Raw genomic sequence first — 25899 nt, forward strand, 5'->3', positions numbered from 1 at the left:
TACATCCTGCTTGGGGTTCGGTTTAGGGAAAATCCTGGCAAATTTCACATTTTGGGAAACATATTTGTTTGCTTTCTTCCTGAGAATTAGATGAAAAGATTCAAGATACTACTCTGCTTTCTGTCTGGTAAATACAAAGCTACCCCTGGCTGACTTAGTTGGAAACCAGGGGAAAGTAGCTGTCCAAAGGTATCAGTATCAAAGTGAAAGTGGAAAAAGCACAATTCACAATATGTTGAACTTTTCCCTCAAGGTTATTTGTCTTGACTTTTTCAGTATTTAACTAAATTGATTGATAAATTAAACCCTTGAGCAAATATAATAATCATGCATATAGAGTTGAAACAATTAGTTAATTAATTTGTTTCTATTGATAGAGAATCCATCGTTAGTATCTATGATTGTTGATTGATCATTTCATTTGAGACTGTTGGACAAAACAATACATTTGAATATGTCAAATGATTCATCAAGAAAATAATTGTCAGACTGATTAGTAATGAAAACAGCTGTTGTAGACATACTTGTGTAATCCAATGAAATACCTCGTTGCTACATTCTTTGCTGATCAGATGCACATTTCCAGCAAAAACAGCTTTTTGAAATGTGGTTTTAAGCTTGATTAGACTCATTCTGAATTCTCCACGCTCTTTCTCAGCCACCATTTGCTCCAGTCCAGCTGCCCAGTACAATAATATTTTGATTGTTTTTTCCCTGCGCAGCTCAATAACTTATTATTATTGTACCCAAAAGAGGCGATTAGTCTTGCAGCAAAGGTTACATCCCAATATAACAGCTGACAGCACACTAGGTACACATATTCCAGAAACATCAAAGTAAAAGATGTATATAAAGGAACAATAAAAATCAATAAAATCACTAGAAGTCATGTTCTTGGTGAAAAAGGAAACAGTAAAACTGATAAATATCGCAATAAAGCAACAAATACAACAAGGTAGGAACCAGATATTACAATTTCTGAGAGTTCAGCTGAGCTCTTACACAGAAGACGAATGAAACAAGATCGTCAGTGCTTTGCCCTGTGCACTGGGAGAGAAGCGTGTTATTAAGACACTGCTGCTGTGACCTCCTGACACTCATTCAAATCACTCAGGGTGCACTCCATTTGGCCTTGCCAACATGCCACACGCTGTATAGTGACGGCGGTTGGGGAAAGCCACTGGAGTACAAATAGCAGGTATTGCATTGATTCCCGATAGGCTGACAATCAAACAAAATGATTAAACGGCAAATAGTGTGGCTGCGGGAACACTTCTTGGGGGCAGGAAGTTACATTAAATATAACGTGAAATCAGAAACATCAGGTAGGGCAGCGGTCTAGAAAAGTACAGGGAACCACTGTTGATTTCAAAATGTACATTCACCTTTGGGCAAAGAAATTCTTTGCTTCAGGTGGTACTAGTATTGTTTCAGGGCATCCCATACGGCGTCTACCATGCTGTGAGCCAAACGTGGGAATCACACCTATTGGGCACATTGTGCCAGGAGCTCAGTGATGATCAAAGTGATGCATGATTATCTCCACCAATAACAGTTCCAGTGAAAATGAGGTCCAGGTGTTCAACAGTGAAATCATGGCAGGGATGCCAGGATGCAGAGTTGTAACTCTTTGAATTGATAGAACTCGATTTGTTTGCTTTTATCAAGCTGTGAAAGTAAATCTTTAGTCCAGAGGAAATCCAGAAATAACAACAAGACCTTTAGCAGCTGAAAGAGACACTGTAAACAAACTGCCTCCCGCCCTGATTCCCCTGTTGAACACTTGGACTCATTTTAAACTAGGACTTTGGCCGGTGGACAATCATACATCACCTTCAGCTGTGTAGAGTTTTCAGGGAAGGTTTGGGGCGCCTCTAATGCTCTGGTTCTCTCTTTATCTGTTCAAATATAATGTCGCCTTCGAGTCCTTGAGGAACAGTCAGCTCGCCTCTGCATCCCACTTCTGTATGTAAAAGAACACTGAAGAAAAGTGAATGGTGGTGCTCTCGTGATAGGAATTCCACTTTATCCATTCGAGCATGCCTCAACATTGAAACCCTCTTTGACAGGGTGGCAGCAACCAGAGGGATGCAGTATTCATAGCTTCTGTCTCCAGGAGCGCAGATAAACCGGGGCTATACTTAGAAGCTCAATGTGTGATTTGGAATATGTGATTCTTCACAAATACGTCTTTTCCCCCCCATTGTCACCACCAAGGGAGGTGCACTTGGAGCATTTGCTTTCTGTGACAAAACTATCTCCCCTGCACATGCTGAAATGTGCTCAGCACTGTTAGCCAGCTATTACTTGACTATTAGGGTGCTGCTCTCGTGGAGAGATTTATTGGATTGGTGCTCTACATGGCAGCTGCCACAGTCTTCCTTCATTTGATTTCTGTGCGGCAGACACAAGAAACATTTCATTCTTGTGATCAAGCTTGAGAGAAATTTGCTCTATAGGCTGAAATGTACTTAAAGGACGGCAGCATACCTCCAAAATGATTTTTCTTAAATCGTCCAAAGCTCTGCTGTCATCTCATTTTGACATCATGACTCATTCCTGTCTCTACAATCCTTCATCTCCTCATGCATGACACCACTTTATTGATTTGAAGGATACAAGTGTCACAGCATCATCTGGCCTGACTATCAATCAGTTCGATCAGTGGCATTTATTCTCACTTGGTTGGGAACCCTGGCAGATGAAATGCCACATGTGGAGCAGCTGTGAGAAACTGTCCCATATTCAACATCCACATTATTGTTTGACTAATGCAGTTTAGGCTGGTGAATCTATATTAAGGTTCTCTTTCTGACTCATGTTGGCCACAAAGCAAACAAGCAGCACTGCAAAATAGCATAATGAAATGTTTTTTTTTGTTTTAGTTTCTATCTGAGCTTGTCTGTAGCCTAGTTTCTGAAATATATATATATATATATATATATATATATATACACTGTATATACCGTCCACCTTAAGTCTGTCTCATTTGGCACATTTAGGACATTCAGATTCAAGCACTTAGGAACCACTGCGCGTGGCTCCTTAACAGCAAAACTCAAAGGGTGCTTTTGTGTGTTCATGTTGTAAACCGGAGTGTGACATGAAAAATTAGTTCAAGCTAAGTGGGACACACACAAAGCCTCAGCTACTGCCTCTTGTTCATCGCTTCGTTGCCTTTCATACATACATTTCTTATCTTTCCCTCTCTCTGTCTTGGAGTAGGAATAAAGGAAACCCCAGGATAAAGTCCTGTCTCTGCCCCACCCCTACGATTCTTTTACCAATAATTGTGCACATGTTGGCAGATCCTTGAAGGATTTTCCCCATGAATAATTCATTCTTTCCATACATCCAGCAGGGAGGAGACATACATGTAGTGGAAAATGTGTGGCGTAGAGGCGTTCAAGTGCTGCAACACTGTATTCGAACAACAGCTCACTTCTGAGATTAATTCCTATCATCCTGATCTATAGAAGCAATAAAGGGGTTCAGGCTGAGGGGGGGAATAGGTGCATAGTAATGTTCACACACACTAGAGTTTTGTTTTCTGTTTGCAAGCAGTCTGTGTTGATAAATTTGCAACCCGAATCCCATTTAGAATTTTCACCATACAGTACAAACAGAAAAGAAAAAGAGGCTTGTGAATCTTTAATATCATTATTATCCCTCCATGACCTCTTTAAAGAGTTGTTTTGTTCCATTCTGCATTTTCACTGTTTGATGTTCTCCACAGAAGTCTTGAATCATCTACCCTGTTAGCCCAGGGCTGGAACACAGACAGTGTTTGTTAATGGAATCTGCATTTTGCATGAAGAAAGTGTTAATGAGTGAATATGAATCTCCAGCGCTGGTGGAGCGAGCTAATGGACAGTGTCCTGGAGAGGGGGAGAGAAGGTAATGGGGAAAAGAGGAATTAGCTTTGAGGTGGGTGTCTCTTGTCTGTTATGGAGATGGGATGAATGAAGATAGCCTAGTATATGGAGTTACAATGCATGTAATGAAGCTTTCTGCTCACCCCCCTGCTTTCCATTTCTTTCAAGTGCTTTCCATCCCCCCTACACCCTTGTATCCTTGTTTCTTTTCTTCGCTACCTTGAACCTGACTCATACTGACTCAATCATAAAGGGATGTTTTAAAAAGTCTACAGTGACTCAGAATATGATGCGTCCGCAGTGATTTGTGTAGCGTTTCGCTACGAAGGTTAGTCTGTACTCTTAGAGGAGAGAATTAGATTGCATCTGAGATCATCCCATGTTGTCTAGCACAGGGGAGGGGGTTCAGACTGTGCGCGAGTTGAAGGGGCTGAGATGGGAACATACAGCGTGAGATGAAAGGCAATTAAATCCCTTAGCGCCTGATTGCCTCAATTTGCGTCAAAATGTGCACTCCTCTGATTCACAAGTCAGTCAAATCTAAACACACAGACATGATACGCATATGTTTAGATCCAGCATGATGACTTCTACTTTCCGAGGACATCATAATGTTATTATTTTCAGTCAACAACCATAAATCTGCTGAGAAAAAAAGTTTCTTTAGTATGTATTGTCTGAACAGTCATGGGTACATTGCAAAAAGGAACTAATTTAGCATAGTTTTAATTGTGTAAGTTTGTGTAAATGTAAACAAAACAACTTTAGTTGTTGCCTACAGCTATTTACATCTCCAAAAGCATTATTATTGCTTATCCGGGACCTGGTTGTGGATACAGCAGGTTAAGTAGCGTATTCCAAACATCCCTCTCAATGTTTTCCAGCTCCTCCTCGGGAATCCAATGGTTTTGCTCGGCCGGATGGGATATGTAATCCCTCCAGTGAGTTCTGAGTCTTCCCTGGGGTGCTCCCAGTCGGATGTGCCCGGAAAACCTTCAAAGGAAGTCAGCAGGAGGCATTCTTATCATATGCCTGAACCACCTCAGCTGGCTCCTTTCGATGCAAAGGAGGAAGGGTTTTACTCTGAGCTCCCTCCAAGCTCATCACCCTACCACTAAGGTTGAACCCAACCACCCTATGGGGGGGAACACATTTAGGCCACTTGTAGGAGAAGAAGAATTATTTACTATTTTCTTATTTTCTTTTAACTAACTTTTTATGTATACAGGCCCAAAATACGACTGATGGGTTGCCATGTTGCGGTGCCTTGGGAGCAGTCAGGGGTTCAGTGCCTTGCTCAAGGGCACCTCTGCAATGCCCAAGAAGGGGGGGGTGGTACCAGCTACCAGTCCATGCTTTATATACTTTGGTGCATGCTGGTTCCCCCCCAAGCCAAGTCCCTATGGACTGAGCTACTGCTGCCTCGTAGATGGTAGATCAAAAACCACAACGGTCCAGTGCAATGTCTGCTGTACCAGTCCGCCTGTTACTGCCACTGTCGTGAATAAGATCCCAAAGTACTTAAACTCTTTCGCTTGGGGCAGCAATTCACTCTTCACCCAGAGGGAGCAATCCACAATTTGCTGGCAGAGTTGTAGTCCCAAAACGTAGAGGGTAATAATCCCTGAAGTCAAAGTAAGACAAATAATAAGAATGACAAAGGTCACTGATATGAACGTCTTCCGTGCTACACACACACATGCACAGCAGCTCCTGACGTAATATTGTATTGCATCCCATCAATTTACTGTTTGCATGTACGGCAAATGTCAATTACATGTATAAACATGGTTACAAGGCGTTGCTTACATGCTGTAGACTGCATTACATTCCCTCCTCCTACAACACACTGAGGTGTAAAAGAAAAACGGCATTATTCTCAAATACCACAGCGAGTGAGTCACTGCCTTTTCAGGATCTCTCACTACTCTGCTCGGCAATGAGGACAAGCTTTTTTTCCCCCCCCACTCTCTTTATTGTCTAAAAACAATAGTCACAGTCATCAGTTTGACGCCAATAATAATTAAGCTCCTGTTTCTTTTGTATATCAGCAGAAACTGAAACTGTCTATGTCACAGAAAAATGATACCGAAGGCAACCGAACATCACAATTCTCTCCTCTGATGGATCGCTGGGCTTTTAAAATGAGACAACAATGTTAAAATGACAATTACTTTAAAACAGCAGTGTGTTTAGTCGCAACTGCAACAATTTCTACTCTCTTCAGCCCTCCTTTTTTCTCATATGCAGATGTATACACGATCATGAAAAACAAATCTGAATCCACAAAATGTATGCAATGTAGCAAGTCAGCAGACATACATGCAGGCAGTGCAACTCTCTGGACTGAGGACTTTATCTCCACTCTCCAGCGTGATCATATTGGTCTTTTGGGCCTAAGTATCTCCTCTGCTGAAGCATAACGCCCAAAACAGCAGTTCCCTGTCGGATTAGGACATCACTGTCAGCCAGTCCCAGCTACACTCTGACAGACCTATTAGCAGGACCCATGTCATTGTAGGGCGCCGCATGGACGACAGGATGTAAAATTGAGGGGTGTGTCTTGCCGCATTTCTTTGCTGCTTTTCAGGGTGTTGAGAGAATAAAAGCGTAGTAGTAGTTGCACATTTGTGGCGCCAGTATTTTCTGTACAGATGATTTAATATCTCTGAAAATAGAATATTTACAGTTTGTTTGATTGCCTTACACAGTTATTGTGGAAGCAGGGTGTCATTGTTTGGTTGAAGTGTTGAATCTTTTTTTGTATTCACCGAAAAATGTCATTGAATAGGCCACACTGACTGAGCAATTCACATTTACGACTGTTGATGCAAACATATATGGCCTTGATGCTGTATAAACAAGAACTGAACTGTTATTCAGCTGCTAATAATTGGCCGAGATGCTGCAAAGGCAGTCCGACTTGGTGGGAGTTTGCTTGTCAATTTGCCTCGGTGGTGGCTGGCGAGCATTCAAGGACTGATTCAAAATTTAGAATTGCTGTCTGCGATCTTTGATGATTTGGCAGAGAAAAAGATTTATACTTTTCTGAACTCTTTCAGAGGCCGGTTTTATGTGTGCCTTCATTTAATCTTATTTCCAGCTCTCCAATACTTAGTTAAATCCCCAAGTGCAACTCCCTAGTGGGCATTAAACTTTTCCATGCTTGTAACAAATTTAAGGAAATTGCACTCAATTAAGATGTCAGAACAGTGTGTGTGTGTGTGTGTGTGGCGGTGCTGAAAAGGGGGCTTTATTAGAAAGAAAGAAAGCAAAGAAAAAACACCCAAAGATGTGCAGCTACGTGTACTGGAAACAATTTGCAAGATGGAAAGATCAAAAAATCAAATAATGAAGTACCCTTTTTCCAGAACTGTCAGTTAATGGCAGCCATAAAACAAGAGGCTTTATTTGATTTATCCGTGACATTTTTAGAACACTGCTTACATCATGCTCACCCACACGTTCACCTTCACTTCCCTTTAGGTGAAAAACATTTAGTAAATTAGCCGAACACTTATACAACGCTAACCGGTGAGATGGCTTTATCAGCCGTTTACTGGCAATCATACTCATTTCAGCTACGGTGTAAACAGATTTTAATAGTGATTAATTTAAACTTTAATGGATGGTTAACACTCACTCGACCATGTAAATCGACACAAATACCATCAAAAAAAAAAAAAAAAAAGTCAGCCGTATCTTATTCGACACATACTCGAGGATTCAGAAGTTTAACCCGTACTCCAAGTTTAGTGAAGCCCTTTAATGGAGTGAAACCTTCAGCTCTGTCAGCCGTCAGTGTGGAAGTGCAAGCAGCAGCAGCAGCAGCAGGGAACTGTGGTCGAGTGCAGAGGAAGCCGGAGCTACATCTCGTCTTAGTCAGGGGAGACGGTTGCTGTGTGGATTCTGCAATTCCCCCCCTAACTCCTGCTCTCTGCAGACAGCTGATGTTTATCTGCTCTGCCCATCTGGGCCTCGTGACTAAACATCTGGCAAAGCTGCCACTGTGCATGTGGCGTTTCACAGAGTGATGACAGGGAAGGGGCACTGCTGTCCACCCTTTCCAAAAAAGATCTTGAAAGCCGGGGAGGACTTCATCTCAGGGTTGTCAAAGGCTTATTCTTAAAGCCTGACTCAATTATCAGAGTATTGTCCAGCACTCAACACTGCACTGTAATTATGCTGATTGTGACTTTATTAGTTTGTGATCATAATGATGAAGGATAAGATGATTTGAAGTAAGTAGCACATTCCTTGCCTGGGGCTTTTCTCCTTAATTATCAGTGTTAGATTATAATCTCATTGAAAATGATTATACGTTATTACTGATGCCTGCGAGAAGAAGTGCAATTGTCATATTAAAAAGATATTTCTGGGCCACCTATGTTGCAAATCTTTTCAAAGTAAAGCATAGAGTGCTCTTGAGAGTCATTACGGTCAATACGACATGAACCATTTTCCTTCACATGGTGCTTTTGTAAAGAGTATCTGTTAATGGTGGTTGAAAAGCAGGTGTTGTTCCATCATCATTACCCAGACCCCCCCACACACATGTGAGTTTGTGCAGCAGTCTTCCTTTCTAACCGTAACTCGTTTTCAAAAGGACAGCCCTGCGTAGCCAACCTTTACTCCTTCTTCTCATCTAAGGCTTTCCCCTAGACTGAGATGTTTTGCAGTGACTGGTAGGCCCCTTCATCCATTATGGATGCTGTGTTTTAGGGGGATGATCTGTGCAGGATGATATAAATATCTCCTTTTAGTTCCCAGCAGGATGAGAAGAAGAAGACAGGCCCCTGTGTAGTGTTCAAGCGTGGCATCTTTATTATTTGATTCAATGTCCAAAGTAAAGGAAAGCGGCGTTCACGCGTGACTAGAAAACAGCAAAGCCGTCTTTAATTCATGAGTTGTAGCAAATCTCCTGACACCTCCACTCCAATGAGACAGTTCTACAAATATGCAGCCCAACATGAGAGAAAAAGATGTTGCATAAAAGAGCCATTACTGGCAGCCACTACACCTCCATCCACCATTAAAATAATTGCAAAATATCACCGCTCCACAGTGATGGGTTTGACAGCTGCTGCAGTGTTGCATCGCTTTCTTATCCTGAATGAGTTTTTGCCCTTTGTGTCCTCTGCTGCAGACCGCACCACGGTGGGAGTTTGTATGTTAGCATACAAAAGCAGCATGAAGCAAAGCCAGACAGATGTGTGTGTGTGTGTGTGTGTGTGTGTGTATGAGTGTGATGGTCAATTGAGAAAAAGATTGAGAGCGAGAGACAGCTGCAGGCCTCTCCCACTGTGTCCAAATCCACCGTTCTATTAGTCTGCCAGTGAGTAGGAAGCTTGCCGACTGTTGAGAGAACGTACACAGACAGACCCTGTGCTGCTGTTGATAAATCCATAGGACAGCCAACGAGGGATGAGATGTGCAAACAGCAGATATGTCCTTAACTCGAGGAATAATGTTCTTTTGATTATCACAATCCTTTGCGCTTAATTTAGCGGCATATTTCATAACCTTAACAGGATCTACATGTGCAGAGCAATGTGCGGTTATGGCTAAGTCTACGGAAAGGGTGCCAAACAGCAGCGAATCAGTTATGCTTAAGGCACATAGAAATAATTCATTGCAGTGCACTGAAAGCAGTCGAGGCATGGGGTGCAACACAGAACAGATTTCCTGTATGGAGAGCTGGGTCCAGGAATTATTTCTGCTTGAATTTCTGGATCCAGAAACTAGTTTGGGAACTGGCTGTCAGATGAATGCAAATGTGCTGTGCAAGTTCTAAGTGTGATGTCAATTAAAATATGGAAAGCATGACATAGCAGCTCGTGTCTGTGGGAGATTCCACAACAAGACTAATACGAGGCAAACCTGCATAAACACATGGAGAAATCTTGTTTGTCAGATTGATGTGATTCCACTTTTATTCTTTGGAGAAATTAGAGAGTTGCTGTTTGGTTCGTGTCTAACGCTTCTTCTTCTATTTTTGCAGGAGCCTGCCGTGGGACACGCCGGGTCCTTTTGTGACTTCCTGCCTGTTTGAAGGACCAAGAGGAGAGCTAAATGCACCTGAGTGATTCTGGAGAAGCAGAGAAGAAAGGCAAACTTCACATCTTTGTTCTTGCCTTATGAGAAAGCTCTCTGTGGACATCTACAGCTCACCCTGTACATCCTAGCTACTGCATGTATCCACCGCTCTCAGGTGCAGGAAAAGAGTGAAACACAAAGAGGAATGGAAAAAGAGTAAAAGATAAAGAGAGCGAGGCTGCATAATTAGTATTACCTAGTTTGTGTCAAAGGTAGAAACGATGAGAAGAGGCTTCTGAAGACTGTCTGCGTTCTGAAAAAATACTGCGGCTTACCTTCAGGACATTTGTATGTGTGTGTGGGTATATGTGTGCACACCTCTTTCATTTTCAAAGGACTTGAATTTGTATTTGGATGCGGATTTAGCCTTTCATTATGATTCTGCGAGGAGGCTTTGAGAGAGCGTGGATTGGCAGCCACAGAAGTGTCTGCTGCTGGGTGTTGCTGCTGGCTTGTTATTTCTTGATCGCCTTCGCAGCCAAACCCAAAATGCCAGGCCACACACACCTCAATTCAATACGCATCGACGGGGACATATCTCTAGGTGGGTTGTTCCCAGTGCACGCGAGGGGAAATGATGGCAAAGCATGCGGCGAGCTGAAGAAGGAGAAAGGGATCCATAGGCTGGAGGCCATGTTATTTGCCCTGGATCGTATCAATAATGACAACGAGCTGCTGCCTAATATCACCCTTGGGGCGCGTATCCTGGACACCTGCTCCCGGGACACCCATGCTCTGGAACAGTCGCTGACATTTGTTCAGGCTCTGATTGAGAAAGACTCAACTGATGTCAAGTGTCTCAGCGGAGGGCCGCCCATCATCACTAAGCCTGAGCGAGTGGTGGGAGTGATTGGAGCGTCTGCCAGCTCCGTGTCAATCATGGTAGCCAACATATTGCGTCTCTTCAAGGTCAGTTTCTCCCACAGAATCTACTTCTCTCTTTACTTTGTTTTCCTCTATATCGCTCTGATCATTACAGAATCCCCTCCATCATAATGCCTCCAACATCAGGCTTTCAGTTGAAAGACTTTGAACGTTAACCTTACAGCGCTTCAAGAACCACACTGTAAGCAAAGTTCACATAAAGAGAATAAGCATGGACACACTTTCTTTTCGATTTTTTCCAAATCCGCTTTCTTTTGACCTTTTGATTTTTTCCCCAGAACTTTAAATCCCATTCGCTTCAGACATTTTTTTCCCCCACTGTCCAGAAAACTTGGCGCTGATCACCGCGCCATTATTCTCCTTACTAATGACACTAATTTGCCAAGAGTCCTTAGCTTTGCCTTCTTTTAATTAATTTGAGGAAGCCATGCATGGCACCGCGAGCTTAATGCACTCCCGAATTGAATACGGTGCATAAAATGAGCTTCTGTATTACGTTGGATCACCAGATGCAAATATAATGTGCACGAGCAAAACATAAACAATACATGACAGGTAATAGCTGCTCGGTGCTGCCAAACCAAACTACAAGCCAAAGCCAAACTAATGAGTGTAGCAAAACAGGTTGGATTTTTTTTCAAAATTTCCCAATATTTCCAACTAGCTGCGGTAAGAAGACGGCGGTTATCGATTGTAACCAGCTCATTTGACCTATTGTTGGATTAGAGCCAGCAGAGGAAGGTCTGCCAAGATGACAGCCATCACACTCTGGCTCCTTAGAAACCCATGGGTGACATCGCAGTCTATGATTGTGACCTATGGGCTCATCTGTCTTTATAAACATTTGTATTGTATATGAGCACCCAGTCAATTAGTATCAGTCTATTTAAACCTACAGTATATAAGCTGAGTATAAAGTATAAAGCAACTAGTGAAGTTGTTAGAACTTCCGTTCTGGTCTTCCGATATTAAGAAATACAACATGTAGCTGTTGTTGCAGTCACGCAGACTTCATCTTTTATGGCAGCCCAACAGAGGGTGAGGGCTGAATCACCAGCTGTGACACTGATCCAACAATACTTTACCTGTCTGCTGCCATTCCGGAGCCAAACCAACTTTTTTTTAAAAAAGTGGCACAAGGCAGGCATCAGAATCCAGCCATCACAAGTCCTCTACATCCAAAAGTACAGACCTGTCACACAACTTTGACCATTAGTGGAATACACAGTCATGTTATCCTCAGTACTGGGGACAAAAGGAGACATATCTAACACAGGAAGCTAGCAGTAGCCTGCCTACAGACATAGGTTGGTCAGTACGCAGCCCCGGTACTCTCTGTCACATTCTCTCAGCCTGCACAGGACTCTGTGGGCGATGTTTCTACAGCAGGCCATCAGCAGCAAAAACAGTCCACAATGAGCCTTTCTGCTCAAGCAGCAACACTGCCTATATACAGTCCTGACACCTATGAGGCACTCCTTCCAGCACCAGAAGGAGGTGATACATATGTTGCACACAAACAGGCATGACTTAGGCAGATAAATTAATGGTTTAGCTTTTTTTTCCCCGTCTGACGTGGACGTGGTGAATATTTTAAAAGCTCCAACCAGGTAAAACAGCAAGGAATGCACCAGGTTTTAATACGCTACGTCATTAACAACAAACCTCCTCCACACATGACTCAACTGCTGTGAAAAGGGAATCACAGGAGGAAATGTTTTTTTGTTTTTTTTTTGGACGACTTCATAGAACATGCTGAGCGTAGGGCCACTGACTTTGACTTTGATGAGATGGGAGTGAGAGTCAGCTGGGCAGGGAAACAGAAAAGCGAAGCGGGGCAAGCCAGTGTGTGTGTGTGTGTGTGTGTGTGTGGAGCTAGAGACAGAGGTGTAGGTGTGCATGCGTGAGTGAGTGCGTGTGTGTGTGTTTGTGTGTGTGTGTGTGTGTGTGTGTGTGTGGAAAAAGAGAAAAACAAGGTGAGAGTAGTTTCTGAGTAAAAACTAAAATAAGAGGTGGAGAATAAAAAACTAAATAGAATAGAAATAAATTACCTACTAAAAATAGGGTCATATATCCTTTTGTATTAATTATGGCGCAGGCCACTCCTCCCACAACACACCTATACCTTTTTAAATTCTATTTCGAGCAAACAAATTAATATTTTAAGAGAAGTTGCCTTGCATTCCCAATAGAGTGAAATGTGGTGGAATCGTGTTTTGGGCAGAGTGTCCCTTTTTATTTTTGTAATACTGTGATAAAATATCGTCTCTGTCAAAAAAATATCATAAAAAATAAATGTTATTTCTTTTACCTAACACCTTTACCACGCCACCCACCACCACAAGGTCAATTCTCAACCTGTGGGAAGCACTGCAGACACACAGTCCATCGCCAGGAAGTAAGAAATAAACTACCCTATCCATACCACCTTTACCTCCCTGCAGCAGTGCACAAACAGCTCTCATGACACTGTTTAAACATTTATCCAAACGGGCCCCAAAACATGGAATTGCTGCTACACCTTATGCTACTCGACAACTCTCCCAATCCCAAACGTTCCACCGAACAAGGCTGCCAGACTCCTTCTAGAGGGCAAATGAATCGCCAGAGGAGGGTTTGTCCACTCACGGGGGCTTGTGAGACAGTCTTCACACAGCTAATTGGCATGCCTCTGTTTGGGCAGGATTTTGCCAATGAGTTGTTGTGTGTTCCAAATAGCACGCCAAATCGTGTAGTGGGAACAAATTTTTTAGTTTTTTAATCCTTTTTTTCTTCTCTAAAGGCCATAGAGCTGCTCCATCCAAGACTCAGTGTTCTCTGGCCAAGCATGAGTTTTGTGCGTGTATAGTGCTGGTTCTGATAGGCTGAACAGCTTAGACGCACTGAAGGTGCACAAATTATTCACCCTCTGGGTTAAGGTCAGAGAAAAAACAGGAATGTTTTTTTGATGGACAATGGCCTTAGAGGTATCTGCCCAGTGGGCTCAAACAGCCTGCTTGCCAGAACTGGAAAATCCTACTGAGGGACAGAGGAAACACTGGCCACTAAAACTCCTTCTCTCCTAACCACTCCAAGAGATTCATGTATGTACTTTGATATTTGACAAAAAAAAATCTCTAGAAGTAGCAGGAAACTGAAGAGTTTGTGCCTGAGTTTCTTCACCCACAGTAGGAAGTTATCTTGGATGATCACGCAAGCATTGAACCGCTCTGTACCACTGCCAGGTACAATCCTACAGTCTCCAGTCTGTCCTTGACATGATGCAAGCACTGAGAAGTATTAGGGAGCAGCCATTTACTGTTCTGCATATCACAGTGCTGCTGCATGAGCTGCTGTCTGTCTGACTCTCTGCATCATAACATAGTGGGATCAGATAGAAGCAGGAAGAAGCACAGACTTTTAGGAAATAGTGTATGTGCAAATGCATTCACCTCTAATGGTGGGTTGTCATTGGCGAATGACACATTTCAGCTTTAAAAAAAAGATCAGAAAGTCTTTTAGGTTTGTTTTGGAACCCGGTGTGGTGTGAGACCCTGGATAAAACATGGTAAAAAAGGCATGTTGGTCATAATTCTGCTACTGTATAAACAATCTAACTATGCAGAATTGATGAATATGTACAACTGTGATAATAATTTGTACACAAGTAATGAGGTGTCTGATGTTTTCTAAGGCTTGTGGCATGTTTGCAACCATTCTGCAACACAATCTGTTCGTGCAACGACAGACGCCTCCGTCAGTGGATTAAAAACACTGTAAATAACAGACTTAACAGGTCAGAGTGGCTAAGTAGATAGGATTCATTGCAAAAAAAAAAAAAAAGAAGCAAACATTGATAGCAAAACGTTGTTCTTTGCACATTTATCCATGTAGTATTTCAAATGCACATTGTAGAGAACGGTGAAGCTTTAAAGCTTTTAATCAACTTAACTTCCTTTTGACAGGCGGAACAATTTTTCATGAATCACACTGATAGGAAAACAAGAAGCCATGGAAATGTGATTTGTATGGAGCCCAGATGTGGCCCCAGGTGAAAAGAATAATACTGGGTTTAATATTTTTTTTACAATATTAATACTACACCGGGTCACAAGATTATACTGCATATGCATGAGGTAGAGCCTGTACTTGGATTTCAATTTACTGCAGTGAACCAGATGCATATCACTCCTTGTTGTAGCTAATTTGCGCCCCTTGTTTCTATAATTTTCTCTTCAGGATTTAATCATCACGCGAACACGTTAAATAATGTGAACAAGTTGATAAAAATGCTCCCGCTGTGCTTAATTTAGCTCATCATCTCTACAATCCACCAACCTGGGTTTTACACAGTTGCATCATGTTTGCATTTACTTGATTGGCATTGTTCCATTTAGCATAATTACGCTGATATTTTGATCAGGTGATAAATATAGGAGAATGGAATTACATTTGTTTCAAACCTTATTGTTTTAAGGGTGACAGCGATGCAAAGCATTATTACTGGACAAAAAAAAAACAAGGACCTACAACATATTTATAGAAAAATGGACATCACGTCGGCTGAGTTTTCATTTTCTCTCTGCTCTGGTGGAAATGCACGCACTGTGAGTTCTAAAGAAAGTTTCTCATTCTCTGGTAGTTTTCAAAGCATTATGAGAAATGAAGCTATTCACTAGCTGAATTAGAGGAAGATGAGTTAGGTTTAGGGAGAGCAGGTATACTCGAAATAAACTAACTCATGGGATGCGGACTCTATTCTAACAGCATAAGAGTATCTTCTTAGATCTCAATGTGGCCCTTTTTGAATATATGCTGTTTGAATTTAAGTGTGTAAAAGTCAGCAGGACCCACTCCTCTGCAGTTAAATGCAATCCTTTGTTCTTGCTGTATGGATATTGACTAATAAGTAAAGCTAAGGTCGTACTCTCACTCGCCAAGTTTCTCCATCATTAGTGTCACATAAAACCATAAGTAGGACTCCAACGAGTGGAAGAGAAGGTTTTACTGCTCACTACTTCTCTGTAACGGCTTCTTTCAACCCGAGCTGTTGTGTGCTGCTCCATGATGGTTTCTATTTTTCATATTTATTTGACGATTTAATAAACACAAAAGCGCACATGCGTGAAAAAATACAACCTAAACATATTATACCATCTTGAAAAAGCTTTCGGAGAAAGAATTTGTTTCCTGAATATAATTGCTGTTCAGCTACTGTACTTTTGGGCTTTTTTCCCACCCCACCCCCCCTCACAGTCTTAGAGTCGCTGAGGGTGAAGTGTTTGCTCAGCACTTCAGAGCAGGCAGGATTTTCGTCCCTATGGTGTGTCATGAATATTTTACTATATTGTTACGTAATTTACGCCCAGGGATTGGGCTTGAAAGCCCCCCTCTCTGCATCCCCTCATCATTGGGTCCAGCGCTTGGTCCGTTCTCATCAATTGGGTCTTTATAGTGCTGTATAAGCAGGAGCATAGTGCAATACAACTTGAGGTAATTAGCGGTTGGTTGCTTATGATACTCAAGACGGGCTGACTGTAATTAAAGCCTCAGGCTTTTGATTATGTCTCTTATACCATGCTGAAAACAGCTACAGTATACCGACTGGTTTGAGGGATAATGCTGCAGCAGTCAGAAAGTGCAGGAGCATGCACTGTGTTTCAGGTATGGAAGTTGACTTGCTGAGACAATCATAAGCTGTCAGACAAAGAGGGGGGTAGCTTGGGCAACTTCCACACAGCAGCTCTCTAAATTAGGTACAAGCAGGCACAGCGAGTCTGCAGGACTAAGTCTTTCCTCTGTGGAGGAGTAAGCTTGGAACTGTAGAGACAGGTGGAGGGAGGAGAGCAGGGGTGGTAGCTAGGTATGCTCTCAGCAGAATGAAGAGGGTTAACTAGTTGCCTGTTGTGCCGTCTGTGAAGCGGAGACCTTGCATCCGCCTCTCTCTTCCCTCATTACAGACAGAGGCAGAGGCCCTTAGGGCACAGCGCCTTCCTCCCCCTCAGCGTTTCACAGTGTTGAGACAGGGCTCTTATTGGATTACCCCATCAGCCTACAGTCAGGACGTTGAAAGCTTTAGACGCTATGAAAAATATGCACACATCTGCTCTTTTACTTTCACTTGCTAAAAGGTTACTTTGGCATTTTCCAACCTGGACTCTATTTTCCCATGTTTTTGTGTCAAAGTGACTAATAGGGACATGATGTTTTGAACGTAGTCCAGTATTGAGTGAGATACAGCCTGCAGCCACAGTATAATCCTTAAGGGCAATTGCACACCCTCAAAACACCCTCACATTAAAAAGGGATCTGTGCCAGCAACCGGCTCAGATTGTTATTTTAATTATATTAGCGTTGTTTTAAGTAGCAGATCACTGCATCTATGGATGGTGTCACGCTCAACGAGAAATCTTCTTGTGAAATTTTGATGTTCAACATGGTAACACAGACATGATTATACACTAACGAATGTGTGTTATATTCCAGCCATATTCTCAAGCCCCCCATCTTACACGCTAGAGCTTCATTTTGTAGTAACCACTGTGTTCAAAGGGACTTATGTTTCCACAGTGCAGCTAGATGCTACACTATGACTAATGCTAGTGCTTTATCAACCCTGGACAGTGCTCCCATGGTGCACCCTGTCACCTTCAAAGAGTGTCAACGCTCTGGAACTGGGTGGTAATTGAGGAGAGAGAGAGCTCTGGACAGGAAAATTGATTCAGACTAAGCTTACTCCCTTTTTGTGCTAAGTGTAATTTGGTGCACATTACGCTACATTAGTTCACTCACGCAGCCTATTCCCTGGAACCCACCCATCCATGCCCAACAAATCCCATGGACGCACTGAAATCTCTACACCCGCAAAGTCCAGCCATTACGAACAAACAGGGAAGCGAATCAAATAAATGCCTTAACAACAAGCAGCAAGTAATTGTTTTCAGTGTGTTCGCGGCCCAGTGGGCTTCCATGGTTTTATCTGTGGTCCTCAACTTGAGTTTTACAACTGAGCAGATCAAAGCCATGGAGCTCGACCCTAGATTGCAGACGCCCCCCATCTACCATGCCCTTGCTATGGAGAAGCAGCTTCTTTAGTTCAGGATTAGTTCCAACTCGACTCACTTTGCCCACCCAAGACCGAGCGGTCAATTCTCAGGACAGTCATGAGTGAAGGCTGCCCAGAACCTTGACTTTTATTCTTGGCACTATATTTTATCCCCTTTCTCCTTCCGTTTGCAAATCCCTCTGCAGGCAATTCGAGCCACTGCTGGTAATCACAAAGCACAGTGACAACAGAACTACTGTGTAGCTGTCTCCTACTGTGCATTCTCTTTCTTGATATGTTAGGGTTCACTCAAATTAATTTCTGGCATTTAATTAGTCTGCACCAGCATGCCTACTGAGGGGGTGCTGGCAGGAAGGGGAAACGGCTTTCCATTTTTAAATGTATGATTTCTTTCGCTGCTGAGCATTGCTGTAAAATTCTCAAAGCCAAGAGGGACAACGAAGAACACAACATAAATACTAACAGGGTGTTCTGTGTTGGAGCTGTCACCATACCACAGTGGTTGCAATTCTCCAATCACAAAACATCTAAAGATGAACATCTGGTACCCTGCTCTGACTTTTCTATAAAAGTTTTAAAAAAAAAAAAAAATAAAAAAATAAAAAATAAGAAAATAATCACATCTTCAGAACAGACTCCAAAAAAGCACAGCCATCACGTAGTTACCTCGAGAAGAGCGTGGGATTAAAGGCTCGGAGCTGTCTCACCTGCATAATCTCACCATCAACCCGCCAATCCATCACTGTCCTGCTGTGAGAGGCTACGCTGCTTTAAATGTACTCAGACTCTAAAGCAAAGGTTTGAAGCCACAAGGAAGAGAAAACAGAAAACCTTGAGCAGCTCAAACAGATTTAAATTAGAAGCAATCAATGGCACCATGACAGCTTCTGTATTGATTTTCAGAGAGTGATTCTTATTTTTCTTCAACTTGAGCAGTCAGAGTGACAGTGTCAGCTGGTGAAAAATGAGTGATGAACAGAGAGCTCGATAATTTAATAATTTCAGCACGCAAGCAGTTTCTAAGTTCTGGTCTTGACTAATAAATATAAAACATACGACCAAGAGAAGGTCAATATAATAAAAAATTTCATACGGCCACTGTAAAGTTGCCTGAGATCTTAAAGGGATTACTCTGTCAGCCTAATGCCAGCCGATATCCTCAGACTTGCCTGCAGCGGGGACAGAAAGAGAGTTTGGCCGCCTTTAGGCTAAGCAGCTTGGACATCATCCAGCCTTCCAACACATGAGACAACATCGAGGGCCCCATGAGTCACTGCTGTGTCACACACAAAGGGACTCGCATTCTGGTCTGAGGCTGTTGGGATTAATCATGAAAACAGAAAATTCAAGCTATAATTTTGAAATAAATAGGGCCGGAACATCCTTTCAACATTGTGAATATGTGTTGCATTAAGCACTGATAGTATAAAAGGAAAGAGTCATTATGAATTGCTTATGACAGTTGCGAAATGCTCATGCCCATGTTGGTATGTTAACATTAGTGTTGTATTTTGTACTAGTGTGGCCAAATTAAATTAAAATTTTGACCTGATGGTGGCGCTAAGGGAAAAAATTAAGGGATCACAAAAGTTCTTACCATTCACATTGGAGAGATTGTCTGGAAACCAATCTGTGCCAGTCCATCCAGTAGATGTTGAGATGTTTCCATTTATAAATGACCTGCCGGTTGAGCTACAGAAAAAGTAAAAGAGATCACCAAAGTCAGTGGGGTTCATCCTCTGAGGACTACGAATGTAGATTCATGGCGATCTATCCAGTTGTTGAGACATTTCAGTCTGGACCCAAGTGGTTGACCAAGTGACCGATAAAACAGACACTACCATTCCTTCAGCCATGCTGCTACCATGGACAAAGTTAACATAACTAACCACAACATGCTGATAGTAATAGTCATGCAACTGATACCAATACTGGATATGAGGGTTCTTGTATTGTCTATTAACCAGGCTGACAGCCACATTTTGCTTTTAGGGATGTTTAATTAGACTATCCCACGTCTCTTAATTAAACAAATATAAACTGTGAAATACAAGAGCATCATTTTCCACAATTCAATCAATGTGCAGCAGTTAGGTGAAGCACCAGGAAATTCAAATGAGAATAGTACTCGTGTCATGAATTTATACCAATACATTTCTAGATTATTTCAATTGATCTCCTTGGCCCGAAATCATTAAAATTGATCAACCTAATCTCACCCAAAGCTCTATTATAGTATTTTTAAAGCGTGCTCCAGAGATATAATTTGGATTTTTATTCTTACAGTTGTGGATCTACAGTATGTGAGAGGAAAGACACTGATTAGCTCAATGAAATTCGCTTATCATTTCCTTTTGAATCCTTCATTTTTGTAGACATGCCAAGAAAAACAATTATGAGGTGGCTTGCCCATTTCTAAATACTGATGGAAGTAAAAATGAGACGACTACAAAAAAGAAAAGGCAGCTGATATTTATGTGCAAGCATGAGATGATGAAAACCAACTTTATAGTGGCAACACTTTTCATCTGTTCTGATTATTAAGATGTTACATTTGGTCCCCTAGCTTTTCATATCTATGCTTCAGTATGTATTTGATATCATAATTTAGGGTGAGCACTGCCATGAATAAAGAAACTATTTGCTATACCTTTAGGAACAGAAAGACTATTTACACGCCTTTACAGTGGCTGCCATTTTATAAAATCAGTTGATATCTGAAACCAGTGACAAATGAGACTGGCTGCAAACATAGAGTACAGAAGACAATTATGCATGCTATCCAAATATTTGTACACATTCACATTACCAACTGGCAGGAGGAGAATCAATTCTCATTTACAGGGCTAATTATCGTCTCAAAAGCTTCCTCGCTTGGTAAAAACACGATAAATCCTTACAGACTAGCTGCCTGTTTGTCACCACCCCATCACCTTGTTTATCTAACCTGTAATCATTAAGAATCAAGATGTTCCATCACAAACACAAGCTCGGATATTGAGCCAGCGTCTTGAATCATGCCTTATTTCCTGACATGTTTACCTCGTCCTTCTGTGGCTGAATGTCTGTGTTTTGGTCTTGTACAGTGCAGAATTGGAACATATTGCTATTGATTTCCTCTCAAAAATGATGACGTGTTGATGTTAAACTTTAGATGACTGTGTCAACTCATGTCTCAGTTTCAATTTCTGACTTTTCCAGTCCTCGCAATAAAAGATACATGCCTTGTTCTACTTTTAGTTTGCTTACATAATACCCTCAAACTGTAAACATCTCTGCCCTCTCCAAATTCCTGTTATGAAACGATGTATCAATAAGAATTCAATCTATGACACCGTAGGCAGTTTGAATGCTTAAAATTCAGTATAATCTTTCTTCCCATGGCACCCACAGACTCATCCCATACAGCCGTGTTTAATAGTCTTGACAATAAGAATAATAAGAAGAGTAATAGAAAAAATATAGTCATCTCTCATATGCAGCCCCTCAGCCATAGATTCTTTGTAAAATCTTGTTCTTAGGAACCAGAATTTTGTATTTCACACTGAAGTAGTGTTTTGTATCCCGAGGGCCTTTTATATTTGTCACTGCTGATCTGTCTCATGCAATTCCATTTGTTACAAACTTAAACATGAGCTTTTCACAAATGTAACATATCTTCTAGGTCATCTGACATTACCATTATCGATGATTTTGCATGTTTAGGCTATCCCTAAATTAATTTACTTAAGTACTTTATGTGTTAATGTGGAATACAACATGTGCATTAATGACAATATGCTGCTGTAATGGTGTAACACCTTGGATGACGTTTCACTTTCAATGCCCTTGTTTAAGATGCCAAAAAAAAAAGGTCATTCCAACCAAACAGCAGCGTCAGTTGTTTTGACAAGTGCTACGTTCAAGACGGAAAGCCTTCATTCCAAACCACAATGTTGTTATAACCTTCACTTCCCAATCCACGACCTTTAACTAAACCTAAAAAAGTTATTTTTGAGCCTAAATTAGAAAACGCTTCTGTGTGGGATCTAAAAGAAGATGGACGGACGCGATACTTGGTCTTTAATTTGGAGAACTTAAGTATATATGTTGCCAAAAATTATATTTAAACAGCTACATACATCTTTGCCTTGATTCTGGTGGCCCCTGTTGACAAAAGCAGGAGCGCTTTCACTGTCTCGTTTTGTTCTTTTCAAGGGGAACCCGACCAAATCAAATCCGGTGTCAGGCATTAAAGATAACTACATAAAAATAGCCAGTCCTCTCGCTGATTATCCTCTTTGTTTATGCTGCATATATAGAGGCATCAATATTAAACTGAAGAGGCTTCATAACCATTTAAGAACACTTGTAATTTAACTGAAAACAATGTGAAACAACAAGTACAGCACACCTAATTAAACAATCCATGGGCCAGATGTATGGGTGCAGATTACATAAACAGAAAAGTCGTGGTCATGTTTCTAACAGTAGTTTTCAGAGTTATGAGTTATGTTTTGTTCTCCGGAACAACGTGCATAACTGTTTTCTGATGTGACGCTTCTACTGAAAGACAACATCATTCATCAGGGGCCCTTTGAAAACTGCTTCAAATCCCCAAGAGAAATATAAAACGCCTTCTGATCTGACTCTGCTATGATTAAAGTTTGGGCGCAAAAACCACTTGGTTAAGGTTAGAGAAACATTGTGGTCACAGTTAAAAAGGAATTGTGAGGTGAACAGCTGTCTTTGTTTTTACAAACCACTTCCTCTGATGACTTTGTGACTTTCAAACATCATCACATTATTTCTTCATTTGCTTCTGACGGAGAAGCTCGAGGGCTTTTTTCACTTAAAGTAAACATGTTTTTGCTGAAACTTGCGATGTGTTGTTTTCTTGAGAGATGAGTTACATCAATATTATGCCTCATCTGCTGCTGAAATATGTTTTTAAGACATATATATATATAGAGAGAGTTTTTCTTCTCCCCGACTGTCTGCACCTAACTTTGTAGGTTATATGGATTTGACTCCAAGATCTCCTGGGTCATTATCAAGGATGCTGCAGTCCGTCCTCTAAATCTACTTTTAGTGCATTCATATACTATGATATCATCTCAGGGTGGGAGATCTCTACCCTGTTGGGTTCCTCAATAACACTCCATAAATCGAGAACACGATCTACAGCCCCTACTGAGTTGCGAGCCTCACAACACCGCTGATTCGCTGTAAATGAAATGTCAACAGAGCGGCAGTTTAATCACATTAACAATGTCACATTCCTTATTTTGTCATGCATGACTTTCTAAATAAGACACCGGATTTATTACTCGTCATATTACGACCTGTCTTTTGTTTGACCCCAGATTTACTGTCTTATGCGCCTCAATGACACTGCAAAGTCAACGGTGCAGATGGTAAACCCACAAGATCCCATTGACCCCTTGTAGAGCATTACCATTACTTAAAACCCCAGCAGTATCGACGTGGGGATGAACACAGTGAGTGGATGGACTTGTTCCAAAGTCATCCAAAGGTGTTCCCCGTTTGATTTGAATGATAGTGCAGTTTGTGTGTAAGAAATCAATGCGAATGAGCATAACAAATGAAATGCTCTATACATTCTGTCATTGATATGTTCAGAAAACAAACGCCGTCGACGCACATAGCCGAGTTTCTACTGTTTCAAAGTCTATCTGTTAATTTAGAATAATTTATTCTTTGTTTGTGAGGGCTAAACAAGCCATGGGAATTCTTGCAGAGCTTATTTATCTTTATTATGTGAATCACAAGAGCAGTTTTTGCTGACTCCTTTTTACTGTTTCATATACAGTATATACTGCGCACAAAATGTTGCTTTTGGTGCATGCAAAAGCAACATAAACTTTCTTAAACACATTTCCAAAAAAAAAATAAAAAATAGTAATAGCTCTTATATCATAACTGAAAAAAAATCCTCTTTTATAAGCAATTAAGCAGCCAAGGGGGGAAAAGGCTTTGGATAATTATATTCAATTAAAAAGAGCAGGTAATTATGCCCAATGTGAGTGTGAAACTTTTACTTTTACACAAACATGAATTAGTTTCAGTGGTGCTTGCTTAGAGTGTTCTAGATAAACCCTGAGGAAACTTTAACCGGTGTGTTTCTTTACGGGTTGGACCGGCTGCACAGAATAAAGGTCATGACTGGATAAGGAGGATAACACACTGTTACATTCATTACCATGAAGTGATTTATACAATTACCCTCAATTGGAACCATTTAAGAGAGAAAAAAAAGGTTTTCATAACATAAGCACTCCTAGCTGCAAATGCATCCAGCCAGTCACTTTCCTCCTCTAAAGCAGATTACCTGTGCAGACAGTGACACTCTTATGTAAAAGCCATTACCATCGACTCAGTGAATACATGACGTGCCTGCATACTGTTCTCACAGTTAATCAACTAGTCAGGGTTAATGGAGGCGCCAGATCCTTACATAGACACCGTCGGTGATTCGGCAGCTGCAAGCGGAGTGCTCGCCTTTTACCTCACCTTTGTTAAATGTTTTAAAAGCACAAAAGATAGCTTTGCTCAGCCAAATTGGTGGTAATGTGTTGATAGGGAAAAAATAATAGGGAAAATAGTAAAGCGGCCCTAGATGTGTTGGTTAGAGCATATTGATGGCGTTTATAATTGGTAAACAACAAAACGCGGCAGGCTAATTGTTCTGGCAGATGCTTTGCACATTAATCACACGTGCTTCACGCATGAATGCATTTGCCGGCAATCCAGTGTTACATCATAAACAATATGGATTGTTTGTGACTTGGTGGCACGTTATAAATTTCCCCTTTGTTCTTCACATATGATCAAAACAATAGGAGGTAAGTGCAGCTATTATGCTTACAGCATTGAAAAATATCTTCCCAGAGACAGTCTGCTGGTTCCTGGGAAGGATCCACAGCCTCACGTCATGATTGGAAAGTATTCAAGGCGGAAAATGAAACCTTCTCACAGTAAACTCTGCCCAAATAACCTGATCAGACATGCTGCTCTTGTGTTTGTTAAAAAGGTAATTTTCTAGCGCTCTGAGCGCCACAAACAAATTCCAATTTGAGTTTCTAATATTTATTTCATCAGATGAGGCACTCGCTGTGTAACTGTCGCTGAAGGAAATGTGTTGTGTGGTTTCAAATTATACACAGCTTTTTGTTTTAGCCTCAGAGAGAATATCAGAGGTAAGTGCATGTGTCCGTCATCCGCTGCTTTAATGGATATCAGCGTGAAGCCCTCCGCAGCCATATATCTTTTAAGTGCTCAGTGTATTTGGCAGATTTCAAAAGTCAGCTAAAAGCATTACTAGCAGGCTCTAACTATGAACTGCAACAGTTTTGTTAAAATAATTAATCGTCTGTAACTCTGAAGCAGAGCGACAACAGTCGGCAGAGTTCTCATCAAATTTTTGGTCATACATATTTCATGCTGCTGTCAGTCTTTGTAAAAGCCACATCAAGAGTATTACGCCTTCTTATATCCATTTGCAGGTCCTCCACTTCAAAGATCCGCCTCAGGTGAAAAGCCTGGTTTGCTTACACATGGAGAAGTAGGCTGTCTGTTGGCATCAAAGTCAGAACACACGCAGGAATGACTAGATTGAAACACTCAGGCAATCAGCTTGCACTGCTTATGTGCTTTAGCTAGGCGCAGCTTGATTTTGAGCAGGAGAGACTGCAGGCACACTCACTCAACCCACTCTGTTGTCTCATAACCGCTGCACACTGCATGCGCTATCAATGCTTTTCACTACCCCATTTCTCTTTTCTGCAAGTTAAGCTGAAAAAAGGGAGTGATAAAATATTTAAAATCCAACTATTGGTGGTTTGTAGGAGTGCCTTTTTTTTTCTGTCCCAGAGAAGTTGTACATGTAGGTGAAGGTTGACCATGATGTAATTCATGATAAAGAAACACATATGGAAGAGAGGAAACAACCATGATGAGATTTAGGCCGGTGTCCAGCCAGTGAGCGCGTCCTGTCTG

The 25899-nt window shown here is 41.5% G+C and overlaps 1 protein-coding gene across 1 annotated transcript in view; it reads left to right on the forward strand.

The window, feature by feature from the left end:
- LOC104927451 (metabotropic glutamate receptor 4) overlaps positions 1 to 25899 on the forward strand; it is a 168388-nt gene that overhangs the window by 36954 nt on the left and 105535 nt on the right. The window contains exon 2 of the mRNA XM_027288319.1: positions 9877 to 10880. Coding sequence (XP_027144120.1) covers positions 10347 to 10880 — 534 coding nt within the window. The 5' untranslated portion in view covers positions 9877 to 10346. The remainder of the gene's footprint in view (positions 1 to 9876; positions 10881 to 25899) is intronic.

Source organism: Larimichthys crocea, chromosome XV (assembly GCF_000972845.2).
Source record: "Larimichthys crocea isolate SSNF chromosome XV, L_crocea_2.0, whole genome shotgun sequence".
NCBI lineage: Eukaryota > Metazoa > Chordata > Actinopteri > Sciaenidae > Larimichthys > Larimichthys crocea.